Raw genomic sequence first — 24,469 nt, 5'->3', positions numbered from 1 at the left:
GGGCCTGGGGCAGGGCGGGAGCTGCACGCACCGGGCGGACGCGAGCCCACCCGGAGCACCTATAGGGCAGTGCCCGCGCCTCGTGACCCCGCCCCAGGGCGGCCGGCTCATTTGCATGCCCCCGCCCCAGCGCGGCCATTGGCGGCGGCGTGGGGAGGCCGGGCCTGAGTGGCTGCGGGCTGTGGGGCGCGGGGGCGGGGCTGCGGGGAGCCTGGCGCCCGCGATGCCGCCGCCGTCGCCGCCGCCGCCGCCGCCGCTGCTGCGGGACGGGTTCGGGTCCGTGTCGCGCTCGGCGGGCGCGGGCAGCAGAGCGGCCCGGGGCGCGGCGGCTGCAGCGGGAGCTCCCTGAGCGCCCGCCCGTCATGTCCAGGAAGAAGACCCCCAAGAGGAAGGGGGCCAGCGGGCCCGCTGCCTCCGCGCTGCCTGCGGCCGACGGGTCCCGGCCGGCGCGCCCAGGGACTGCACGCCCCGGCCCCCAGGCGCGGCCCAACGGACCCCCGCAGCCCGGCCGGCCCTCGCTTGGCGGCGGCGACTTCTACGACGTCGCCTTCAAGGTGAGCCGGCCCCCGCCCCAGGCGAGCGCAGCAGGTGGCGCTCCGCCGGAGCCGAGCCGGGAGAGGTCGGGGAGGGGATGCAGGGCCCCGCGGACCCTCGGCGGGCTCCCCGCCGGAGCGGCATCCAGCAACTGGCACGGTGCATGGCATACACACACAGCCTTCAGACCCGGATTTCAGATACCCAACAGCTGGCAAGGTCTGCCCCCTAACGCCACAGCTGGCAGGGCTGGACAAAGGGTCCCAGACCTGGCAGGTGCTCCGTCCCGGGTCCCGAATGACACCGCCCCCGCCCCCGCCCCCGCGCGGGGGCCCAGTCTCACCATTTCCCATATGCTGCCTTCCGCACCCCCAGGGTCTGTGGGTCTTCTCTTTTTGGAGGACGGGGGAGATTAAGAAGAGGTTTGCCAGTTGGGTAGGGAGCACTAGAGCCTTCTTCAGCCCTCGCCAGGAGCCTGTGAGTCGTGGAGGGGTTGTCAGGACTGTCTTTGGGTTTGGAGCCTTGGGCAGCAGGCTGGGGGAGGGGAGGAGGGGGGAGGCCTGACTGCCCCTCCTCCTCCACAGACCTGACCCAGGCCCCTCATCACACCAAGATCTGACCCCCATGTGGCAAATTCCTCCAGAGTCTTACTGGGATGGGAAGAAGCCCCTGGCACAGAGACCCCTGCAGGCCTTTCAGAAGGTCTCCAGCTACCAATCCCCACATGCTTTCCTTCCAGATCAAGCATGATGTCCAGGGTCTGGGGGTGGGTTGGGTAGGACCCTGGATGGAGGCAGCTGCCCCCACTCCTCACTGGTTGAATTGGGCCACTGTTCAAGAGGGGACAGAACCTTCTGGAGGTGGGAGCCTGGAGGTCTAGGCTGGCAGCCACCATAGCTGCTATGTCTCCCCCAAGTCCTGCCGAACCTGTGAGCCTGAGACCGGTTCCTCCACTCCCGGCCAGGCCAGCGCAGGGAAGGCCAGACACCCCTCTGGGTGGGCCAGCACCTTGGTCCCCTCTGTCCCTAACACCTCTGACCCTCCTGTTCGCCCCAGGTCATGCTGGTGGGGGACTCAGGCGTGGGGAAGACCTGCTTACTCGTGCGCTTCAAGGACGGGGCTTTCCTGGCAGGGACCTTCATCTCCACTGTGGGCATCGACTTCCGGGTGAGAGTGGAAGCTCACGTCCTAAGCACTGAGCTGGCCCAGCCATGCCCTGGGCCCCTGACACCAGCTCACCGGGCTCTCACAACACCCCTGGGCACCTGGTTTCTCCGTTACCCCAGTGACACCAACAGGCTCATAGGGTGGAGCTCGAGCTCCTGTCTAGACCACCCGGCTCTCAGGGCCCAGGTGGTTGAGGTGGGATGCCTTACCCACCAAACTACACCTCCTGACCCCCTAAGGGTCCTGAAGACAGGTGAGGGCTGCATCTGACTGAAGCAAGGAGAGCACCCCCGTGCCTGGAGCTACCTTCTGTGCCTCAGGGTAGGTGGGCCGTGGTGCCTTCCCACCCCCCGGGTGATGGCTGACAGAGGACACTCAAGGCCCATGTTCACTTGGAAGGCGAACGTCACTGTCCTTCTGTACAGAGGTGCCAGGAAGCCTGCCAAAGGACCTAGGAAGACAGGTGGTGTGGAGCACGCACCCCCTCTGGGAGCAGGGGCGGGTCCCTGCCCTTGGGTGAGGAGGCTCACGGGAAGTGCTGCCGCCTGGCTGCTCCCCCCTCTTCGAGAGCCCCCTCCCAGGCTGCCCCCAGCGGGAGGGGTGTCCTGGGGTTTTCTGGGGGGAAGGGAAGTGCCCCTGGACTTCAAATCCCTCTCATTTTCCCCCACCTGGCACCTTTAGCAGCCTGTGGAGTCAGCAGGCGACGTTGAGGGCTGCGGCCTTAGGCCTGGGGGGTGGCAGCATTCCAGCCCCCACCTCAAGTCACCAGCCTAAATTCTTGCCTTGCCAAGGTGCTGGTGTGTTCTAGACAAATCCCAAATTTGCATTTTTTCTCACCCTTTAATTAGACCCAGTTGGTGGGAGGCTGGGAGGGAGGCCCATTCTGGGAACAGGAAAGGGGGCTCCTCCCAGTCTGGGGAGCCATGGGTTACCCTGCTTGAGGGTCCAGGTCCCCTCAAGTCTTCTGAGATGAAGTAAGGGTTCAGGTGCCAAAAGGGGGCCGCTCTGACCCTGGACAGATGGTCCTTGGCCTGTTTTGGACCCATCTCCCCCCTTCTCACCTCCCTCTTGGCTCTGGGGCAGGTGGCGAGGGAGGTGAGGCTGTTTGGTTCACACCCCTGTTCAGGGTGCCAGTGAAGGCAGGGTGTCCTTCCCAGCCCCCCCTTCCCCCCCTCCCCCCGCCTCAGCCCAGCAGATGGCTGTGCCATTGGTTCCTTGGAGACCCAGAAGCACCCTGACAGCAGGAGTTTGGGGAAGAGGGGGGCGGTGGTGTTCCAGCTGCCAGGGGCCCCCACCCCCACCACAGCAGATGGGAACCATGGGGTTGGGTCTTTCCCTGCCACTAGCCCTGCACCGGGAAGGTCCGGCTAGGAACCACTACTGGCCAGCAAACATTTAATGAGCACCCACTGTGTACCAGGCAGTTTCAGGCTCTGTGGTTACTGTGCTGGGACCCGCCCTCAGGGGGCTGCTGGCTCTTAAACTAGGAAGCTGGCTATGGCTAGGCACAGGGGGAAGTGGGCAGCCAGGCTGGGCTGGACGGGTGCTGGCAGAGGGGAGGGAGTGGGGGGAAGCGGGAGCAACAGGACTCAGTGACTGACCAGGTGGATGGTGTAAGTCACCTTCAAGGGCAGGGAGCTGGTGGAGTAGGTGCTGGGCCTCCAGGGTGGGAGTGGGCTACCAGGAGGGGCTCACCAGGGGGAGGTGCAGGAGGCACGGTGAGGGGGGAAGCTGGGAGCTCCCCACCGGAGGGCAGCAGTGTTCTAGCTGTTGGTTGCTGGACCGGGCTGGTTGTTATTTCAGAACAAAGTTCTGGATGTGGATGGCATGAAGGTGAAGCTGCAGGTGAGTGGTGTGGGGAGCAGCGGGGGGACAGAGGGTTGAGGGTAGTGAACACCCAGGAGGAACTGGCGGCCCTGTGCCTGTCACTCCAGATCTGGGACACAGCTGGCCAGGAGCGGTTCCGGAGCGTCACCCACGCCTACTACCGCGATGCTCATGGTGAGCTTGTGGGTGGGGGATGCCAGTCCCGGGGAGTCAGAGGCTGTGCTCTCGCGGGTGTCAGGTTTCCCTGGCTTCTGCACGGAGGAGGGTGCCCTGGGCAGGAGCATGGCAGGAAGTGTGGAGGCTGTGATGCGTGTGGGTGTGGGTGACAGGAAGCTGTGGTGGGCCCTGGAGGTGTCCTCACTCGTCCTCTGCCCCCAGCACTGCTGCTGCTCTATGATGTCACCAACAAGGCCTCCTTTGACAATATCCAGGTCAGTGGTTTCCTTCCTGGTGGTGGTGGCAGGAACAGGCCGTGATGGCATTAGGGTCCCAGGGGGCTAAGGACCCTACCGACGGCAGGGAGACGGCCCCTCTGGTGGCTCAGGTGGAGTGTGAGCTGAAGGGAGTCTGAGGACCTTCCAGCTCTGTCAGTCCAACACCTTGGGTAAGGTGCTTGTCGAGGGTGCCTCAACAGGACCCAGGGACCTCGATTTCTGGGCCTTCCTATTAGCCAGAGCCCAACAGGCACCCCAAGCCGTGAGGCCTGGAGGGGCAAGGGGCGAGCGGAGTGCCAGCCTCCAGCCTGGTCTCAGCTTTTCCCCCACAGGCCTGGCTGACGGAGATCCAGGATTACGCCCAACATGACGTGGTGCTCATGCTGCTGGGGAACAAGGTGGGCACCCCAGCCCATCCTCTCCACCGTGGCTCTGTATGGGGGCAGGGGTGGTAGGGTAAGCCCTGGGCCAGCTCTCACCAAGACCCACCCCCCCTGCCAGGTGGACTCCGCCCAGGAGCGTGTGGTGAAAAGGGAGGATGGGGAGAAGTTGGCTAAGGTGAGCCGGGGTGGGGTGGGTGTCCGGGGAGCGTCCCTGGGGTTGCAGGGCCTGGGCTATCTCCAGCAGGCTGCCACCTGGCTGGCAGCAGCTATTTGCAGGAGTACGGGCTGCCCTTCATGGAGACCAGCGCCAAGACAGGCCTCAACGTAGACTTGGCCTTCACAGCCGTAGCAAAGTAAGTGCTCGTAGTCATCAGGAAGATCCTCCAGACCCAGAGTCTGAATCTCTGTTGGTGGAGGAAGCTGTCCCATGGTCCCCTCTGCCCCACAGGGAGTTGAAGCAGCGCTCCATGAAGGTCCCCAGTGAGCCTCGCTTCCGGCTGCACGACTACGTCAAGAGGGAGGGCCGAGGGGCCTCCTGCTGCAGACCCTGAACCTGACTGGGCACTGCCACTGCACATCCTCTGGGAGGCCCCTGCAAGGCTGGACAGAGGGTCACCTGGCAGTCAACTCGAGGGCGGCCGTTTCTGGGACTCCCAGACAGAGCCTCGTCTTTCCCTAGAGCCTCAGTTCCAACAGGCTTCATGGAGCCAGTGGGTCTGCAGCCCCTGACTCAGGGCCTTGCCCCCAAGGCCTTGATGGAGAAGCAACGGCCTCCCGTACAGGAGACACCCCACAATGTAAAGCCCACGCGGGGAGCCTGGTCTTGCTGCCACGGCACTCTGCTGCCCTCTCCTGGACGCGCCCGGCTTCAAGGCTGGACCCCGGTGCCAGCGCCACGTGTACAGTGCCTAACCCCTCAAAAGCCATGTCTTCAGCGGCACCCGCTGCCCAGGCAGGGAAAGGCCGGACTCCTGTCCGTGCCTGGGGCAGAGGGCTTCGCTGCACATCCAATCATGCATCTGTGCCCCAAGGACCAAAGCTGCCAGCCCACACACTCAGAGACTCTGGTTCAAACATCAGCAGGGTCTTCCTCTCGTGTTGCCTGGAGGACGCCAAGTTTGCGGCTTTCTAATACACGAACGGCATGTGGGAAATCAGAAACCGTCAGGGAAACTAGAACTGCCAGCCCAGCTGAGGCCTGTGCAGAGTGAGGTCAAGCCAGGAGGCTGGCAGTGTGCTCCAGCTCATAGGTCTTTAGGTTAAGAGTCTTTGTTTTCAGTTCTGGTGAATAAAGTTGTGTTTTCTGGACTGCCGGTCTCTTCTGTTACAAGAAATCCCCTTCTTTGCGCCCTCGGCAAAGTACGGGTTGAAGACAACGCTAAGAGGGTAGTACCCTCAACTAGGGCTGCTGTCTAGGGAGCACGGGGAACCTAGGTGGTTGGGTGGTTGATGTCCACTTCCCTCTGCAAGACCCAACGAAACAGAAAACAGTGCTCTGTGGCCGGTGAGGAGGAAGAGTTCCTCACCTGCTTAAGACAAAGACCCCCGCTCCGCCCTGGGATTTCTGCTCTTACAGGCAAAAAAAACCGAGAAGGCATCCCAATAGTTGAAAGGTCACCGTGTGAACATCCATCTTTCTCTACCCTTTCCCAAGACTGCCACGGAACGAGCCAGTCCTCCCGCGGAGTCCTCTGGGGAGCAAACGCGTGTGAAAATAAAGACACTTGCGCTCCCATCAACTCACCACCTCTGCTTTATTGTTAAGCGCCGCAGATAGGGACGTGGACTCCCGCCTTACCACCAGGCCCCGGGCTGACGTTCATTTACGTCCACGGTCTCCAACCACGTCACCGACCGCCCTAAAAGTCAGACACACAGAGCCGAAATGTAGACAGAAGCCCGCTACCCCGATTTTTTGGAGATGTTTTCACACCAGCCCCTCCTGTCAAGGGGGCGCACCCTGAAGCCTCAGACTTGCAAAATAATCAGACTGCACATGCAGTTTTCATACGAGGTGTCAGAAACGAAAGCAATTCATCACAGGCTCCAAGCTGCATAGGGGAAACCAAGCCCGGCCCAGGCTTACCTGCGGAGAGAAGTCGGTCTGGAGTCGCACCTTCCCAACAGAACGGGACCGGTTGGGGGGGGGGGGAGGCGGGCGGAGCAAGGAACGCGTACAACGCTGAAGACAGAGGCGGAGCCCCGGCGGATGATGGCCCTGGAGGACCCCTCAGCCCCATTCGGGGCCCAGATCCTCCCCTAACGTGGACTCGCAGCGACCGCACAGACAAAACGCCCACGGCCGCTACCGGATTCCCAAAAGAAAGCACGCGCCCGAGGCTGAAGCTTTTATAGAAAGTGCCCCACCTCTGCGATTGGGCAATCATGCCGGAAGTACCCGCCCCCGGTCTCCTGAACCAGACTCGCGAAGCTTCTCCCTTTAGCAGAGGCCTTGGAACTTAACTGTGAGCGACAGATGCACAGAACCAATCAGACTCCGATCTGCAACATAGAGTGATTCTGAAGCTGCCAATCCAGCCCCGCGACGTCGGAGCCGCCGGAATTCGTAGTTTCTGGAGAGCCGCGCGTGAGGCGGGGACCCAGGCATTGAGAGACGGGGAACTACAAGTCCCGGCGGGCGTAGCGCCTCAGCGCTTCCGGCTCGCGCGTCCGGTCTGTCTCCCGGCCAGCGGCCGCGGGGGCACGATGAAGCGGGAGGGTATCGCTGCCGCTCCCGGGCGGCCGCGGGCGGGTGAGTGTCCGCGCGGCGCGCCCGGCCCGGGGCTCGCGCCTCGGGGCCGCGCGGTAGGCGCTTCGGGGTCCGCGGAGGCGTCGGGCCTGGGGGGGCGGGGCCGACACGGGCCGGGGTCTCGGCGTCTGTCCGTCGCTTGCCCCATTGCCCCATTCTCCCCTTCTTTATTCATTCCTTCTTCTTGCGTTCGTTGAGCGCCGCCGGGGTCCCAGTTCTCGTAGGCTCTTCTGCAGCTTTTCTCAGCCCGGCCGCTGTTGACACTTCTCGCCGATCCTTCTCTGCTGTGCTTTGTAGGATGTTGAGTAGCATCCCTGGTCCCCACCCATTAGATGCCAGTAACCTCTCCCACCCCCACGTCTTGACAACCCAAAATGCCTGCAGACACCGCCAAACGTCTCCTGGGGGACAAAATCCTCCCCCAACCCCACACACCCCGGCTTGAGAACCGGCCATCTAGAGCGGGGAGGGATTGACAGTACACACAGAATCCTAAAGAGTTGTGATAGGTGCTATGAGAGAAACAGGGCGCTGAGAAAGAGTACGGGGCGCTCTCGAGTGGCTTGGGGAGGGGGGAGGTGCCTACAGCAAGCAGCTTGTCTTGGGAAGTTGCTGGAAGAGCATGCCAGGCAGAGGGAGCAAGGTGTGCAAAGGCCCAGAGCAAGAAAGGGCTTGGTGCGCCAGTGAGTGCTGGCAGAGGGGTGAGAGGCCTAGTCCACGGGGCCACACCAGAGTGCATGGTGGAGGGATTGTATTGTGCTTGCAAGGAAGGATGTTGGAGGATTCGAGCACAGGAGAGCCATGCATCAGATCCAAGGCCGGTAAAGAGCCCCTGGTTGTGTGTAGAGGGGGTGGGAGACGAGGCTGTCTGGCCGTTCCGGCCTCGTTGCCTTGAACAAGTCCAGGGCATTCAGCTGGAGCCGAGGCTGCGATTGTGCTGGATCCCACCCTGCTTTGGCAGGACAGGGGTGGAAGGTAGGGCTGGGGATTCCACCCTGCTTTGCTGCCTCCCTTGCCTAGAGCTCCAAGCTGCCCAGACTGTTCACCCTTGTCCCCATCCCTCACACCCCTTCCTGTGCACACACAGGCCCCCTCTCCTGAGGGCTGCCCACCCCTTGGCCTTTGCCAAGCATGTGACCTCCCTCTTCCTCATTCCTTCTCTTTGGGCCTCTCCCTTCCCACACCCCTTCCCCGCAAGCCTGTGCGGCAGGCAGGCACTACCTCTCTGTCATACATCCCTACTTGCATTGCTCTGGGCATTCACGTTTCTCCGGAATCCCTGGTCTCTGTGTGTCAAGGTTCCTGCATGTTATAGCTGCACTAGCCCCAGGAAGCCAGAAGCTCCCTCTGAGGGGAAGCAGGGATCCTGGCAACCTGGCTGAGGGAGGTAACCAGCTGGGAAGGAGGGGATGTCTTCCTTCCTGAGGGCTCCCTGTGGAGCAACCCCCACTGTGGCTGTGTGTCACACACAATATTTCTGGAAATGAATGGGAAAGATCAGAGTCTGAAGCACTGACTTTGCTGGGACAGGAACCCACAGAAAAGGGTCTTTGGCAGCTCGAATGGGGCTTACTAATACTCCCGAGCCTGTCTACCTCTCCTACCAGGCCCCCTAGCTTCTCAAGGTCAGACTCATGTTCAGCCATCACCACGTGCCCTCTCACCCTCACAGGGACTGGCAGGCAATGGGTGTGAACCTTGGCCGGCCGGCCGGCCGGCTGTGAAATCAGAGAGTTTGGGAAACGGGAGAGATGTGGTTGAAGGGCCTGACCTGTTTGGACGGCTCCAGGCGGCCTGGGCTCCGCGGTGTGGTGCTCCTCGGCACGGCTCGGTGTGCGGCTGGCTTTGGTGCACCATGGGCTCCTCGGTTTGCTGGCACAACAGGGCTTTGGTTGGCCGCGGTGTGACCCCTTGTGGGCTCTAAGTCCTGGGGTGGCCTCCCGGCCTCTACTCTTGACTCTCGAAGAGGGGCTGCTGTCAGTGGAGCCCTCACTGTTGCCCCGCCTTTCGCAGCTCCTTTCAGATGGGAGTACATCCACTCTGTTTAATGAGTGAGAAATCTGAGGCCCTGGAGGGCAAGCGGCTTGCCCAAAGTCACGCAGCTGTTACGTGGCAGAGGCGGGATTTGAACCCAGGTCTGAGTCCTGCATTTGTGGCCTGACCGTCGTGCTGTCCATAAGGAACACTTGGAGGGGTCAATATAAGCACATAAGTGAAGTGTGCCCGCATATGCCCAGCCTTGGGAGGGGTCAGCAGGACATAACTTGCTCCGAACCTGGGTCCCCATTGGCCTGACCTTGCTGTTGAGTCGGCTCCTAGGACTTTACTGGGCCATCTGGCTGGCTTATGCAGGAGGTACCCTCGTAGAGGGGCCCGAACCCCTCAGCTTTCAGTAGATGCCCCAGGGCGTCCCCGGTGTGCTGGCCCTTCCACAGAAGAAATTTGGTTGCTCCTTGGAGGGACATGGGTCAGGTGGGGCAGAGGAGGGAGAAAGTGGTCCTGGAGTCCAGTGCTGAGGTCACATGAAGACCTGGTACTCGGCTATCCCCTGGGGAAGGAGCAGCCTCACGGAATCCGGGACTGAAGGAATGTGCCAGAAAGACTGTAGTACCACAGCCTGGGCTGAAACGGCATGGAATGGACAGTGGAGCGGGCTGGTGGATGTCTGCATGTCCAGGCGGGGCTCCCGGCTGGGACTTTGTGCACACTCCCCAAGCTTCTGTAGGGAACCAAGAAAGAGGAAGTCAGGGAGGCGGAAATAGCCAGGGCGGCCTGGAGGTGTAGCCCGGGTCCGAGGTGTCCCTGGGCTCTTGGGCAGAGGCCCAGGACCTGTCTCCACAAGTTTAGACTCACTGATTTCTTTTTTTCTTAAGTTTGATTTATTTAAGTAATCTCTCCACCCTACGTGGGGCTCGAACTCTCGACCACAAGATCAAGAGTCGCGCGCCCTTCCAACTAAGCCAGCCGGCTGACCTTAGACTCACTGATTTAAGACAGCCTGGGACTTGCTTCCCCCTTGTGCCTCTGCAGCCTGGGTTGGCCCAGACGCTGAGTTGGAGGAAGGGTGTGGGCAGGTAAAAGTGGCCCCTACGGCTAGGTGCTCAGAGAGGAGGCCAAACACCACCTTTTTCCAGAATACTCTCTCCCTGCTCTGGATCTGGGCAGCCCCTTCCTCTGGGAAGCTCTCTAGGAGCCCCCCACGCTGTTTCAGGTGTACACCTCCCTCCAGCAGAGGGACCCACGGGTGCTGGAGAGGCTGGGTGGGGAGTGCCTTGGGGCACTCTCACAGCCTTGGGGAGAGGAGGCCACAACGGGTGTCCAGTCTGGCAACCTTGAGGCCACCCTTTAGGAACCGTGGGCACAGAGGGAAGGATGGAAGGTGAGGGCAGAGTCCAGGGCTGGGTGCTCGGAGGGAAGGGGGGCCGGGCAGGCCTCAAACCTGGGCCTGCTGAGGTGCTTAGGGGGGGCCCTGACGTCACACCGTGCCTATCTGGGATGGAAAAGACGTGCTAAGGGGACATCAGGGAACTGCTGGGAGAGGTGTATATGGCTTTGCTATGGCAACCCAGCCTGTTTCTATAGGATTTGGCAGTCCTGCGTGGGCTTGGGCCGGGGGCCAGCGGGGGCTGACCCAGGGGCTGGGTGGTCCATGGGTGATACCAGGGGCTGCATCTGGAGCTCTGGCTGCAGTCTGGTGGCCACCCACAGCTCTGTGCCAGGCAGGGGTGAGGTGTCCTGACCACCCATGCTCACCCTGGGGCAGTCACCACTAAATGTGTGGCCTGATGGTGCTTCCAGGGCCAGCCTACCCCCATTGCTGGCTCAGCACATGCTGCTGAGGGGACCCCACCACGCCCACTCCTCGAAGGACCTGCTTCTGGCCATCCCACTGTGGTCCCCCCCCCCTCCCCCATCACAGTCCAGCATTTACAGCCTACACTACCCACTCTGCTGGCTGCCAGCCACAGGGACCACAGTGGGGGATCTTTGTCCCACATTCCCAAGGGTGAGCCTAGCAGACCCCATTGGCCTCCCTTCAGGGAGTGGGGGTGGGGAGGGGTTCCCAAGGGAGCTGGCCTGCTCTCTGGTGTAGGCTGCCCAGAGAACGGGGCTGGTGGGGGGCTTTCCTGAAGAGGGGCTGGGGCATTATAGGTGGATCTTCGTTCCCTTGTCGGGCAAGGAGTGTGCCCCAGGGGCCCTTTGGACATGGACTTGGGTGGACAGAGATCCCTGGGCCTTGACCCTAGGCTCAAGCAGGGGAGCTGGTTTTGCACTGACCCCGGGCACCTTGGGTACCACTCTCCCACCAGCCTCACCTGAGGCCCCATCTCCAGCAGGACGTGAGTCCGGTCTTTTCTCTTTAAGAGATACGGTCCTTGTGTCCCTTGCCTGGGCTCTGCGGAGGCACCTGGAGCAGGCAGGGTGGGGGGGACTCGGCTGGGGAGGGAAGGGGAGCTGTGCCTGGCAGGCTCAGCCCATAGCTTTTCCCAGTATGGGAGTGTCCGGTCGTCTAGCTGACAACTCCCTGTCCGCCTGCATACAGGCCTGGTGCGGGGTGGCAAGGAGGCTTACCCCTGGGGGGCGGGGGCATACCCCACCCCGGACAGCTGGGCCCAGCGGGGTGGGGGGGCGTACGCAGCTGTGCTGTTGTTTCTGGGGTTTGGGCCCACAGAGCTGGGAGACACCGGCGAAGACTTATTGCAAAATGCAGCCCCTGGGGGAGCGGGGCTGAAGGCTCAGGGCATCTTGCTCAATTCCAGGATGCTTAGTTAGGGTAGGGTCTGATCGTTGTGATCTGGGGGTGCACAGCTGGGGGAGGCGGTGGCTGCAGCCCAGCAACCCCCCCCTCCCCCCGCCTCGGGTCCCTGGCTGGGAGTGCAGGCCAAACCATGTAAATGGGGAAGCAGTTACTTCCCTCCTTCCCTGGCTCCACTCTGCTCTCTGGCCAGTCTGTACATCTCCCCCCACCCCCACCCCGCCCCGGGTTGTGTGTCTGCCGGCCTGGCCGCTATTGGCTGTCGGGGGACTTTCCAGCCGATTTGCATGTTGCCCTGCGTGCCTTTCTGTTTACTTCACTTCAGAGTGAGGGAGAGCCAGACGCCTGCTCCCTCAGACTGAGCAGCAGGCACACAGGCCCCACGGGGGCTGGCGTGCTGGCCGCCGTCCTGGGGGGAGTCTCTGCTGGGGTCCCGGCTGCCTGGACCACGGGAGCTGCTCGCTGGAGCCGGCCGCTGGCCGCTGGGCCTCGGGAGCTTGCAGCAGAGGGAGCAGATGAATTGTAAAATCCAGGTCAGTGTGGGCCGGCCGCCTCCCCGTGACCCACCCCCAGCCTCCTCCTGGCACGCTCCATGGTGCCGAGGCGGGAGCCGACCTCGGGTTTCCCAAAAGGTGAGTCCTGGAGCTCCTATGTCGCCCCAGCCGGGTATCCTTGCTGCAAGCAGGGTGGCCCCAGGATTTCCTGCTTAGCGTGGAGACCAGCAGCGGCACTGGAGGTGGGGCTTCCGGACCCACCACAGCCACACCTCCACCAAGGGCCTGGTACTGCCCACTCTCGGGAGTCCCTGCCTGTCCCCCATGAGGACAAGCCACCGGAGAGCCTGGTCTGGGACTTAACCGCCAAGTCTCTTGAGTCACAGCAGGGGGAGTGATGGGCAGGAGGGGGAGGCTTTGGCCAACATCTTGGGATCCCCCCATCCCCTGGTCTACCTGGACCCCCAGGGCGCTGAGAGCATCGGTGGCGGTGCCTTGTGGCAGGGCCAAGTGCGGGGACTGACAGCCACCGCACCGAGGCCCGAGTCTAGAAGACTGGGGGCGGGGGGGCGGTGGCATTGCAGGTGGTATTCAAAGGGGCAGGTGGGAGAGAAGATGGGGGAGCTGTGACAGCTCAGCAGCGCAGCATGGGAACACACGGCTCGGGAGCCAGCCCCTCCCCGTAGACCCCTAGGTTGGGTTGCAGGACCACCGAGTGGCTGTGGCGTGTGTGAGGCAGACACGGCCAGATGGCTCAGCAGCCCCTCCAGCCGGAGCCCCCTCCTCAGTCGTGGGGGGCCTTCACAGCACAGGGTGGGCCCCAGCCTGCATGTGCCCTTGTACCCCACGAGAGCGGGACGTGCCAGCCTCCCCCGGAGTTCCTGACACTCGTTCTGCTGGCCCGGCGTAGCAGCAGGTGATGAGCCCGCGCTGTGGCCTCCCAGGGGTCTCCTGGGGAGAGAGCTCACGTGTGCTCCTCCTCGCGGGGAGCCTGGCTTAAAGCTGGGGCCTCGAGGCTACAGCTGACTCCAGAGGGGAGATAGACGCTGCCGTGGACGCTGACCCCAGGAGGGCCCCTGCGAAGGTGGGCGTCGCCCTGGCAGTGGGGTGGCTTCCCCAGGCTATCCACGATCGTGGCTGCAGGCTGGTCCCCTTTCCTCTCTAATGGCCAGACCCCTCGTCTTGGGTGGAGTGGGGTGGGGGGAGTAATTCTTGCAGGCCCAGGATGATACCCACTGTGCCTTCTCCCCACCACCTCAGCCTGTGAGTCCTGAGTCGACAGTTGGACCTGCACAAGGTCTGGGATCAGGACTCTCATCTCCTCCCCCTGTCCCAAAGGCGCTTTATCTGCGTGATGAGCCTCTGAGAGGCTGGGCCCCAGGTACATCACCGACAGGTCGTCTGGGGTGTGGCCAGCGTCCTTCCATCCTGCAGACCGGGACTGTCCTACCTGGTAGGAAGCAGGCACACGGCTTGATCCCGCCCCGGGTGCCACACCACGGCCCAGTCTTGGCTCCAGGGACACTTGCCCTCAGACCCAGAGGTTCGGGCAGAGCACAGTGGGGGCTTCCGCCTCTGGGGCGGAGCTGGTGACGTTTCCAAAAGCCTGAGCCTTGAAGGAAGGTAAAGCTGAGTGACAGCTGCCTGCCTGCCCCCAGGGCCTCCTCCCTTCCTTGGGCCTGTGCACACCTGGGGTGGGAGGAGGGAAAGAGACTTTGCCCGCACGGACCCACCCTTGTTGGCACTGGTGGTGGAGAGGCCAAAGTGTGCCTGGAGTGGACCAGCCAGAGCAGGCCTGGCCGCATGGGTCAGCGCCGGCCAATCTGACGAGTCCGGGCCACTGTCCCCACCACCGTTGTGCTCCCCCCTCAGGAGACGCTGCCCACGGACCCTAGATGCCTCTCTAGAGCATGAGCTCGGGCAAGAGCGCCCGCTACAACCGCTTCTCCGGGGGGCCCGCCAACCTTCCCACTGCCGACGTCACCGCCGGGGTAAGCGGGAACCTCACGGGGAAGGGTCTCCCCCTCGTGCCCACCTCGTGTGCCGGGGTCCCCGCAGAGCCTCCAGAGCAGTCCCCTCCCTACGTGGAGGGCCTGTGCCGCGTGTGTCCGCGTGAGCTCAGGCGCGCACGTGACCATGGTGCTATGAAAGCGCATCGGTGCCCGTCCACGTGTGTGTACACATCCTCGCTGGGGGTCGATGCCAAGTCTCGTCTGTTCTCTGTCCAGACCAGAATGGAAACGACCTTCGGGCCTGCCTTTTCGGCCGTCACCACCATCACAAAAGGTGAGCCAGCCTGTGAGCCCAGGCCAGGGCAGGTTGGGCAGAATCTGGGCGTCCCTTACTCCCACTGGGGTCTGCGGGCACGTCCTGGTGGGGCAGGAGGGAGCATCGGTGTCGGCCCTAGGCTGCCTGCCGCCCCCCCCCCCCGCCTCTGCTGCTGCATCCTTCTCCTCCCCCCACAACCCTGGGCATCCCAGCACCTCCGTCCCGGGGCCTCACCCGTTACTTCTGGGGAGGGCTGCCCCACCTTCCCTGTCCCTCGTCCTAGCATCCTCTGGTTCATCCCCGCCCTGGGCTCCTAGCAGCCTCCGGGAGGTCGGGACTGGGGGCCACGCTGGACGCGTGTGGGTGGTAAGAAGTACTCTCGGTGTCCTTTCTCCAGACCGGTTCCAGCCCGGGGCCGTGTGTTTGAGGAGGTTGTGAGGGGCTAACAGCCCGGGGCACTACCTCCTTCCCTGAGTCATGAGGGTGTGTTGCCTCTCTTGTCAGGGCTGGGGGTTCAGGGATGGACTTTGTTCCTTTGCCTTTTTGGTACTCTGCTCCTCGTAGGTGAAGCCGATTTTTAATTGCTTTTCCGGGGTTCCCTCTCGAAGCACTCAGCAGTGAGGCCACAGGACCACTGTGCGCACGTGCTCCCACTGGCCCCTCTGCCCCAGCGTGGCTCAATCAGATGCTCCAAAAGTGCCCCTTTTCCTTCTTAGATGTTCTGTCCTGAGAAAAAATAAACAAACGTCTCCCCAATACAAGCACCCAGGTCACTGTTCCTCAACGCCTCATTTGCTCTTAGAAGCTGCAGGGGCCCCCGTCACGGCAGTCCCGCGCTCCTGGTGCAGACAGTGATGGGAGTCTGTCTCCCTCTCGCCCTACCCAGCAACCCCATCGGTGGCAGGGATGGGTCAGGACTGGGTATGAACAGTCACCTCACCTGACCCCTCTCACAGATAGGGAAACTGAGGCCCAGTGACAGGGGAGCCGCTTAAAGCCCGACTCATGAAACCATGCCTCTGGGGCTGGTTGTGATGTCTGGGTTTGGGTGGGCCTGAGGCCGGTGGTGGCCACTCCAGGGCTTCTGGCTTCCCCATGGACTCCTGACCAACACCTTCCCTGGAGTGGGCTGAGAAGGCCCGAGGGTGGTTCCAGGTTCTGGCCAGGGGAACAGCTGGGAGACAAGCAGACCCAAACAGCGGGCTGCCTGTCAGTCCCCACCACACACTGGCCCGGGGGCCTCAGGCCTCTGTCCCTGTCTCCTCCTCTGGGCACTGAGGACATCAGAGGACCTGCCCACTGGTAGGGTTACCTTGAGGGCCAAGCAAGATGACATCCCACCTCGTGCCAGGCAACCTCCAGATTAATCACTCAGCTGGGCACAGGGCAGCCCCAGGGTCAGACCGCCGGTACCTTGTAGAGTCAGAGAGATGATCCCTCCACCCCACCTTCAGCCTGCCTTGGGAGCGTGACTGTCGGGGGCTCCGGAGCTCCAGGCACAAAGGATAGGCCCTGGAGACCACCTGAGCCGGGCTGGCCCCAGGCTGTGCCCTCCCTCCCCGCCTGCCTGGCCCTGGAGGGGGCTGAGGATGCAGGGCCAGTGCGGGGCTTGCCGGGGGCTCAGGCCAGCTTGCGTTCTGGCCCTTGTCCTGCTCAGGCCCCTGACAGGGGCAGGGTGGCTCCCAGCTGCCCACGAGCCCAGCCCCAGCCCCAGCCAAGTGGCCCTCAGATCAAGAAGGAGGACACAGGAGAGGGTGGGGGGCAAGGAGACTTCCCGGGGGGGATTAGCCCCCTGTCTGGCCCAGCCCCTGCCCCCACCGGGCCCGTCCCTCCAGGGAGCCCACTTCCCGCCACGGGGGGCCAGCCACGCCCCTCCGGATCACACTCGTGGCAACCGCACCCTCTCTTCTTGGCAGCCGACGGGACCAGCACGTACAAACAGCACCGCAGGACACCGTCTTCTTCTAGCACCCTCGCCTACTCACCGCGGGACGAGGAGGATAGCATGGTAGGTCTGTGCCGTGGTCACGGCCTCCGGCCATGCCGTCCTTCCCCAGGGCCAGGTCCCAGGGGTAGCTGAAGGGGAGGCTCCACCTCCAGGCACGCCCTGAGCTGCGGTCTGCAGGCTACGGTGGGCTGGTGAGACAGAGGGCTGGTATGTCCGGGCGTCGTGAGGCCTAAGCGCCCGTGGCAGGACTTTGTGGAGGCGAAGGAGCAGTGGGGCCGCAGGGTGCAGAGCCTGCGAGCTGGGGCGAAGCGCACTCAGCTCCGTCTTGAAGGCCATGGGAGCCACAGAAGGTTCAGGCGTGTGGGTCACAGATCACGTTTCCGTTTTGAAAGTTGTCTGCTACTGAGTAGAGGACTGGAGGGTGGGCTGGTGGGTGGAGGCGGGACCCCTGAGCAGGTGGCTGGAAGGAGGACGGCCGGGGCTGGGGGACAATAACGGGCCTGCTAGGGCTGCGCTGACAGGGAGAGCCAGAGAACCTCCTGCCGCTGGCTCTGCGGGGCGAGGAAGGGGCTGGGGTGGAGTCGAGGCTGGCTGTCAGGGCCCAGGCTGTGTGGCCAGGGTCACAGTGGCTGTCCCCTGCCTGCCTGGCCACTGGACCGTGTCGCTGGGCTCTGGGCCTGTCGGAAGCGAGGGGCTGCCCTGGCCGAGGGGGTGGCTCGGGCCCTCCTGCCGCTCACCTCTGCAGAGCCTCGCTCTCTGCTTCCCCTTGTGGATTCTCGGGATTCTCGCCAGTGTGGTGGCCCCACGGACTCCAGCTGGTTCTCCTGTCCTCCCAGCCTCCAGGACCCAAGTCTTCTCATGCTGGGCTGCTAGGCCTTCGTTTCCTATTTAATACTAAGGGAAACAGTGTTTTTTTTAATTACTTGAGTGCGCTGTGTGCCAGGCGCTACACTAGGGCTTCTCTAAGCACAAAGCAGGCACCTTGCGCCCCACTCCCTGGCTCCGCCTGCCTCGGCCTCCGTGACCTCTGACTCACCCATGGCTGCCCGGGAGGGGATTTTCCCCAGAGTGGCTGGGACCAGGAGGAAGCCCGTGGGCTGGGTGGGGAGCAGTGGCTCTTACAGGATCTTTACTGGGGGGTTCTAGGCCAAGGCGGGGGGGAGGGGACGGTTTCCCCACCCAGGCTCCCCCAGATCCTCATCTTCCGTGACTCAGGCAGAGGCAGGCACCCACGGCTCTTCCTCCCTCTGAGAATCTTGGCCAGGGTTCAGTGGGGAGGTCCCTGCCTTCCCTGGGAGCCTCAGTGGCCCGGCCCCGTGTCCCCAGCCAGGGAAGCCAGACGGGCAGCCAAACCCAAGGGGACGTGGAGCCCCCAGCCTCTGCCGGCCTTCCCTTCCTCTGGCAGTCCGGGCGTGGAGGCCGGCCCGGGACTGGCTGATGGAGGTGCCCCGTGTGCAGCCCACATTCCCTCACGGGAAGCAGGAAGCAGGCCAGGCGAGCGTGTCCTTCTGGAATTGAATAGCAGGAAGTCTCTCCATTTACACAAAGAAAGCTGGCAGACGTGAGCGGGTGGCCCAGCCACAGGGCCGGGACCGCTGGGCCGGCGGGGGGCCCGGGCGCCCCATCGGCTCCCTGGGCACAGGCGGCGGCTCTGCGGGGTGAGGGGGCCCCGGCCTCCCCACCGGCTGACGGGCCCGCCTGTCCCTGTGCGCCGCAGCCCCCCATCAGCACCCCACGCCGCTCCGACTCGGCCATCTCCGTCCGCTCCCTGCACTCAGAGTCCAGCATGTCCCTGCGCTCCACGTTCTCACTGCCCGAGGAGGAGGAGGAGCCGGTAGGTGTGTCCGCCCAGCAGGCGGCCCCTCGAGGGGCGGGAAGGTCTGGCCTACGCCCCCCCCCCCCCCACACTCCCCGGGCACCTCTTCCCGTGGGCTACCCAGGGTCCAGCTTTGGGAAGTGAGGGCGGCGCCCGTGTGGGGTGGGGTCTTCGAGTCTCCATCACCGCTAGAGAAGCAGGTGCGCACGGCCAAGGGCGCGGCTGGAGGGGTCCTCCCTGCTTCGGTCCCCTCACGCTCAGGCCCGGCCCCAGGCCTCCACGGCAGGCCCTTCTCGGCCGCTACCCGCCCCCGCCCCCCACCGCCGTCCGCGCCCCGGCCCCCCCTCACCCTGCCCTGCCCGGTTCTAGGAGCCCCTGGTGTTTGCTGAGCAGCCGTCGGTGAAGCTGTGCTGCCAGCTGTGCTGCAGCGTGTTCAAGGACCCCGTGATCACCACGTGCGGGGTGAGGCCGCCCCTCCCTTCCTGACACGTGCGCCACCACGGGGCCCGGCGTGGCCGCCCAGGGGCTGCCCTCTTCGGTGGGCACGGGGTGGGGGCGACTCTGTGTCCATGCCCCAAGCCCACCCGTTGTCTCCACAGCACACTTTCTGCCGAAGATGCGCCTTGAAGTCAGGTAGGGCCCCCCCCCCTCCCCAGACCCCAGTCCGGCTGACCTCATTACCCTGCTTGGGAAGGGTCCCTCCGGAGAGGTCCCAGCCTAGGCCCAGCACTGATCATGCCCTTGGCACATGGTGGCTTCTCCCTAGCCCTGCCCCCAGCGTCTCTGCCACGGGGCGCTCAGGCCGGGCTCCAGACCTTGATGGGCGAAGTGGTGAGACCCACGTCTCGGGGCCTCCTGGCCTCAGCACCAGCTGTTTCCAGCAAGAGTGCCTTGGCCATCAGGGCCCCCCGCCTCACCCTCTCAGGCCTGGGCCCCCGGGCCCGGGGCTAGTTCCTCTCCAGGCTCTGCCCCAGCTCCCTCTGCCCTGTCCCAGACTCCTGAGTCAGCCCAGAGGCCTCCGGTCCCTCCTGCTCACCCAGTGGTCACCCTTGGTGGCCCAGCTGTGCCCCCATCCAGATTCAGGCATGGCAGCGGGGCAGGTAGATGGGTGCATCAGGGCCCAGAAAGAGGCTCGGTGCGGCCAGCCTGAGGAGCCCGTTCCGGGCCTGCCACACCGGGACTTACCAGGGAAGAGCCCGCCCCCAGCGCAGCCTGGTCGCAGCACGCAGAGCAGAGCTGCCGGGGCAGGGACAGCCAGGTGGACGGTGAGGTCAGCACGCCCTCCCCTCCAGAGAAGTGCCCCGTGGACCACGCCAAGCTGACGGTGGTGGTGAACAACATCGCGGTGGCCGAGCAGATCGGGGAGCTGTTCATCCACTGCAGGCACGGCTGCCGGGCAGCGGGGGCCGGGAAGCCTGCCGTCTTTGAGGTGGATCCCCGAGGGTGCCCCTTCACCATCAAGCTCAGCGCTCGGAAGTAAGTGCTGTCCTCGGCCCCCGCCCCCCACCCTCCCAGGGGTGCTGAGAGCCGGTGCCTCTGGGGACTGACGCCCGCCTCCCAAAGGGACCACGAGGGCAGCTGTGACTACAGGCCTGTGCGGTGCCCCAACAACCCCAGCTGCCCGCCCCTCCTCAAGATGAACCTGGAGGCCCACCTCAAGGAGTGTGAGCACATCAAGTGTCCCCACTCCAAGTACGGGTGAGTGGGCGGGGGTGGGCATGTGGGCTGCCCCTGGCCGGTGGGCGGGCAGGGCAGGGGCGGCGGGGCCTCCGGGCTGGCATTCACAGTCCCTCCTTCAGCGAACCCTTGTTGAGATCTGCTTGTGTGCTGGGCGCTGGGGAGACAGCCAGGGTCCCGGGGAGACGGACCTTAGCGGGAGCCTCACCGTCAGCTATGTAATTACAAACTGAGGTACAGGTGCCGTGAAGGAGAGGCCTGAGCCCCACAGGAACGCAGAGGGGTCGGAGTGGTAGGCAAGCTGGGAGGTCAGGGAAGGGGGGGGGTCCCTGAGAACTGATGCATGTGTGGGTGTGAGCCAAAGACTAGCATGAGGGCTTCGGGCGGCTGGACCATCATGAGTGGGGTAGAGAGCAGGGGGCGGTGGGAGGGGGGAAGAGGCAGGAGCCGGGAGGCTGTCGAAGGGTGCGGAAGAGCCCTTAAGGAGCTTTGGGAGCAGAAGGACTAGATTTCCTCCCAAGGTGGCCTGATGAGTGCTGAGTGGGAGCAGGATGGACGGGGTGGGCAGCAGGTGGGAGGTGTGGGGAGGCGTGGGGGGGGCAGGGGCAGTACCTCACTGGGCAGGCAGGTGGTCAGGGCAGCCATCCTGCGTCTCCAGGTGCACATTCATCGGGAACCAGGACACGTATGAGACACACCTGGAGACCTGCCGCTTCGAGGGCCTGAAGGAGTTCCTGCAGCAGACGGACGACCGCTTCCACGAGATGCACGTGGCGCTGGCCCAGAAGGACCAGGAGATCGCCTTCCTGCGTTCCATGCTGGGCAAGCTCTCGGAGAAGATTGACCAGCTGGAGAAGAGCCTGGAGCTCAAGTTCGGTGAGGGCACGGCCCAGAAGGCAGGGGTGTGGCCTCTCCTCCCGGTCCCTGACACCCTCTTCCTTGCCACTCAGACGTCCTAGACGAAAACCAGAGCAAGCTCAGCGAGGACCTCATGGAGTTCCGGAGGGATGCGTCCATGTTGAACGTGAGCAGGAGGGGGCCACGTGCGGGGTGGGGGTTGGGGGGGGTGGGGACGCAGGACCGGCCCTCGGCCTAGGCCCCAACAGGAGGCTTGCCCCGCTCCCCGCCACCCCGCTGTCAGGGTTCAGTGTCTGTGCTGGGGGAGGCGGCTGCTGCCGCGTGGGGGCAGGGGGACCGCGGACCCACAGCCAGCATGCCCTGTCCTCTTGGTCTTGGCAGGATGAGCTGTCCCACATCAATGCGCGGCTGAACACAGGCATCCTCGGATGTGAGTACGGGCCTGCCGCTGCCCCCTCTGCTGCCCCTGGGCGCCCCCGGGCCCTCACCAGCTCCTCCCGTCTCCGCAGCCTATGACCCACAACAGATCTTCAAGTGCAAAGGAACCTTTGTGGGCCACCAGGGACCCGTCTGGTGTCTGTGTGTCTACTCCATGGGGGACCTGCTCTTCAGTGGCTCCTCTGACAAGACCATCAAGGTGAGTGGGGTCTTGCCCAGGGAGGTGGTCTACAGCCTGGTGGCGGGGGGCAATGGGCACTGCCTGCCAAGCTGTGCCAGCTCTGGCCTGCCTGCGCCCACCTTCCCTCCACATTCCCACCATGCTGCCCCCTGGCGTTGGGCTGACCCTCCTGGGACCCAGCCTGATGGTGGCCTCTGCAGGTGTGGGATACGTGTACCACCTACAAGTGCCAGAAGACGCTAGAAGGCCACGACGGCATTGTGCTGGCGCTCTGTATCCAGGGGTGAGTGCGGGCATGCATGGTACCCACGTGGAGGCGGGGACGGGAGACGCCCTGCTCCCGCCACGGGCCACATGTGTCCTCAGCTGGCTATGTCTACCTCTCCTGCGGGGCACCCTCATCCTTGAGCAGGGCTGGATGGCTGGGTGGTGGCACGCAGGCCCCCACGTTCATAGTGTGTGGCCCCGGAGCTGGGGTGCCTCGGGGAGGTAGGAACTCAGCCGTCGCTCAGCTGGCCTGTAGCCAGAGCCTCAGGCACAGCTTGGGGACAGGACCACAGAGTAGCCTGCCCAGCTCCCCCCTCGCCCGAGAAGGGTAGCCCCTCTCGACCTTCTCTCCTGTCTCGTGTCATGAGACTTCACGTTGTGGGCAGGAGAGGGAGAGACGTGCGTTCCCGGAAAGCAGCAGCTTGGCCGTCGGCAGTGCTAACAGGGGTAGTTACCTCACAGCTTGCTGTCGGACGCTTGCCAGGCAGGCGGCGGGGTCAGGCTTCTACCCCCAAGGTTCCCTCGCCGGAACAGGAAGACGGAGGGCTGGGGGCAGCAGGAGGAACCCGGCCGAGCTGCCGGTTCCTGGTGGCTTCCCGGTGGCTGGTGCTCCCTTGGCCTGGCAAGGCCACACCAGCGAGGACAGTGGCTTCTCCTGCCCTGACCCCTTGGCTCCGCTCCCCCAGGTGCAAGCTCTACAGCGGCTCAGCGGACTGCACCATCATCGTGAGTGGGGCCGCGGCAGGTGGGTGGGAGGGGCCTGGGCCGCACCGGCTTCCGGGGGCCCCAGGCCCGCCGTGCCACCACGACCCGAGGCTTCCTGTCATCCTTCCCGCCAGGTATGGGATATCCAGAACCTGCAGAAGGTGAACACGATCCGGGCCCACGACAACCCCGTGTGCACGCTGGTCTCCTCACACAACATGCTCTTCAGCGGCTCCCTGAAGGCCATCAAGGTCAGGCCGGCCTCGCGTGTGCACATGTGGGGCGGCGGGCTACCGGACCCCTGCGCCCCAGCCTGCATTCGTGGCCGTCCCCACAGGTCTGGGATATCGTGGGCACTGAACTGAAGCTGAAGAAGGAGCTCACGGGCCTCAACCACTGGGTGCGGGCGCTGGTGGCTGCCCAGAGCTACCTGTACAGCGGCTCCTACCAGACAATCAAGGTGCGTCCGCACACGCTTTGCGTGGGAAGACCCCTCACTAGGCTAGACCCCTGGGCTGGCACTGCCCAGGCCGGCCCCGGGGGCTCCGTCTGCCCTGCCCCCATGCCGCCGGGTTGGGGAGACCCTCACACACATCCTGGGTGACGAGCGGGCTGCTTAGCGTCCAGAGGCCCTGAGGGCAAGGTGCCGGGCCTGGGACCGACGGGCTCGAGCTTGTCCGTAGATCTGGGACATCCGGACCCTCGACTGCATCCACGTCCTGCAGACATCTGGCGGCAGCGTCTACTCTATCGCTGTGACGAATCACCACATTGTCTGTGGCACCTATGAGAACCTCATCCACGTAAGGGGGGCACCTAGGGGCAGGGCCTGCCTCCGGGGCGCTGTCCTCCCCGGAGCCTGTGGCTCTGACCTGCCTGGGCCATTCCTTCAGGTGTGGGACATTGAGTCCAAGGAACAGGTGCGGACCCTGACAGGCCACGTTGGCACTGTGTATGCCCTGGCGGTCATCTCAACGCCAGACCAGACCAAAGTCTTCAGCGCGTCCTATGACCGGTCTCTCAGGGTGCGTGCAGACCTAGTGATGGTGGGAGGTTCACGGTGGGCGGTTGGGCCCAGGTGGGCAGGCCCTCATGTCCCGTGTGCCCCCAGGTCTGGAGCATGGACAACATGATCTGCACGCAGACCCTGCTGCGTCACCAGGGCAGTGTGACTGCACTGGCCGTGTCCCGGGGCCGGCTCTTCTCGGGAGCTGTGGACAGCACTGTGAAGGTCAGTGCCTCGACTCAGGCCTTCCAAAGGGGCTACGTGTGTGGAGCAGGGGGTGGGGGGCGAGGAGCTAGAAGCTTTGGGTCGGTGGCACCAGAGGGCAGGTGTGGATGGCAGGTGATGTTGGGGCGGCGTGGCCGGAGGGGCAGCTGAAACAGAGCCCTTTCTCTGCAGGTTTGGACTTGCTAACGGAATCCAGACCAGTCTTGGCTTCCTCTGGGACCTCCCTAGGCTTGTCCCAACCAGGCTGGCCACATGAGGGGTCTCAAGGGGCGCTCACTGCCTGCCCTGCGGGGACAGACCGACAGGTTCACCTGGCCAGGCAGTGCCCTCCCCACCCTGTGCCCGGCGAGCCTCCCTCTGCTTGGTCCTGTGATCGTCACCGCCAAGACAGTGCCCAGCCCCTCCCGCTGGGTGCCAGGTACGATGCTCGCCCGGCCCACCCTCCATCCCTGCCCCAGATGGACTGTGGGCCTTTTTACTCACCTTTTCTACTGTTTTTAGACTGTATATAGATTTGATTACTTCTTGATTGAAATAAAAGCTGCACAGACTGTGGCTGTGAGTGGGGATAGTCCTTGGGGTGACAGGCCACCCGGGAATGCTGTTGTGCTGGGGCACCAGCGGCCAGTGGGAGGGAGGCTGGGGAGGAGCCACAGAAGGGCTCCTGTCAGCTCCAGGATGTGGCCCTCTTGGTGACTTCTCTTCCCTGCCGGGAGCAAGCTAGACCCCCGTTCTC

General features: G+C 64.0%; 2 protein-coding genes, 1 long non-coding RNA gene and 1 other non-coding gene across 13 annotated transcripts; 2 read left to right on the top strand and 2 right to left on the bottom strand.

The window, feature by feature from the left end:
* The first annotated feature begins 256 nt into the window (after positions 1 to 256).
* On the top strand, positions 257 to 5,653 carry RAB26 (RAB26, member RAS oncogene family). 3 transcript variants are annotated; one of them, XM_043560920.1, is made up of 9 exons: positions 257 to 554; positions 1,591 to 1,701; positions 3,505 to 3,546; positions 3,636 to 3,702; positions 3,907 to 3,959; positions 4,295 to 4,360; positions 4,464 to 4,520; positions 4,622 to 4,698; positions 4,794 to 5,653. In XM_043560920.1, exons 1-9 carry the CDS (start codon positions 363 to 365, stop codon positions 4,894 to 4,896), a joined length of 768 nt encoding a protein of 255 aa, XP_043416855.1. In that variant the 5' UTR covers positions 257 to 362; the 3' UTR covers positions 4,897 to 5,653. The 3 variants fall into 3 exon arrangements, with proteins under 3 accessions (XP_043416855.1, XP_043416858.1, XP_043416857.1); XM_043560923.1 differs by having other exon boundaries at positions 4,612 to 4,698; XM_043560922.1 differs by having other exon boundaries at positions 4,609 to 4,698.
* Positions 5,654 to 6,080: 427 nt separating this feature from the next.
* Positions 6,081 to 6,810, bottom strand: LOC122471821. The gene is made up of 2 exons (XR_006294287.1): positions 6,432 to 6,810; positions 6,081 to 6,204 (listed from the first exon to the last, which is right to left on the bottom strand). It is a non-coding gene; the product is annotated as an uncharacterized LOC122471821 (long non-coding RNA).
* LOC122472114 lies at positions 6,309 to 6,391 on the bottom strand. Its single transcript, XR_006294362.1, has one exon. It is a non-coding gene; the product is annotated as a small nucleolar RNA SNORD60 (small nucleolar RNA).
* A 99-nt stretch (positions 6,811 to 6,909) lies between the features above and the next one.
* Positions 6,910 to 24,288, top strand: TRAF7 (TNF receptor associated factor 7). 8 transcript variants are annotated; one of them, XM_043560916.1, is made up of 22 exons: positions 6,998 to 7,097; positions 12,176 to 12,383; positions 14,217 to 14,335; positions 14,573 to 14,630; positions 16,529 to 16,620; positions 18,278 to 18,394; positions 18,746 to 18,838; positions 18,976 to 19,009; positions 19,669 to 19,852; positions 19,940 to 20,074; positions 20,712 to 20,929; positions 21,004 to 21,077; positions 21,293 to 21,341; positions 21,421 to 21,548; positions 21,731 to 21,813; positions 22,484 to 22,523; positions 22,637 to 22,753; positions 22,840 to 22,962; positions 23,186 to 23,305; positions 23,396 to 23,527; positions 23,614 to 23,733; positions 23,905 to 24,288. In XM_043560916.1, the coding sequence occupies exons 3-22, from the start codon at positions 14,255 to 14,257 to the stop codon at positions 23,917 to 23,919; spliced, it is 2,013 nt and encodes a 670-aa protein (XP_043416851.1). In that variant the 5' UTR covers positions 6,998 to 7,097; positions 12,176 to 12,383; positions 14,217 to 14,254; the 3' UTR covers positions 23,920 to 24,288. The 8 variants fall into 8 exon arrangements, with proteins under 8 accessions (XP_043416850.1, XP_043416852.1, XP_043416849.1 ...); XM_043560918.1 differs by having other exon boundaries at positions 7,004 to 7,097; positions 19,940 to 20,068; XM_043560915.1 differs by lacking the exon at positions 12,176 to 12,383 and having other exon boundaries at positions 6,910 to 7,097.
* The last annotated feature ends 181 nt before the right edge of the window (positions 24,289 to 24,469 follow it).

The sequence above is a fragment of the Prionailurus bengalensis genome, chromosome E3 (genome assembly GCF_016509475.1).
Source record: "Prionailurus bengalensis isolate Pbe53 chromosome E3, Fcat_Pben_1.1_paternal_pri, whole genome shotgun sequence".
Lineage (NCBI taxonomy): Eukaryota > Metazoa > Chordata > Mammalia > Carnivora > Felidae > Prionailurus > Prionailurus bengalensis.
Note: the sequence above shows the minus strand (reverse complement) of the source record. Positions and strands in the feature narration are given on the sequence as shown.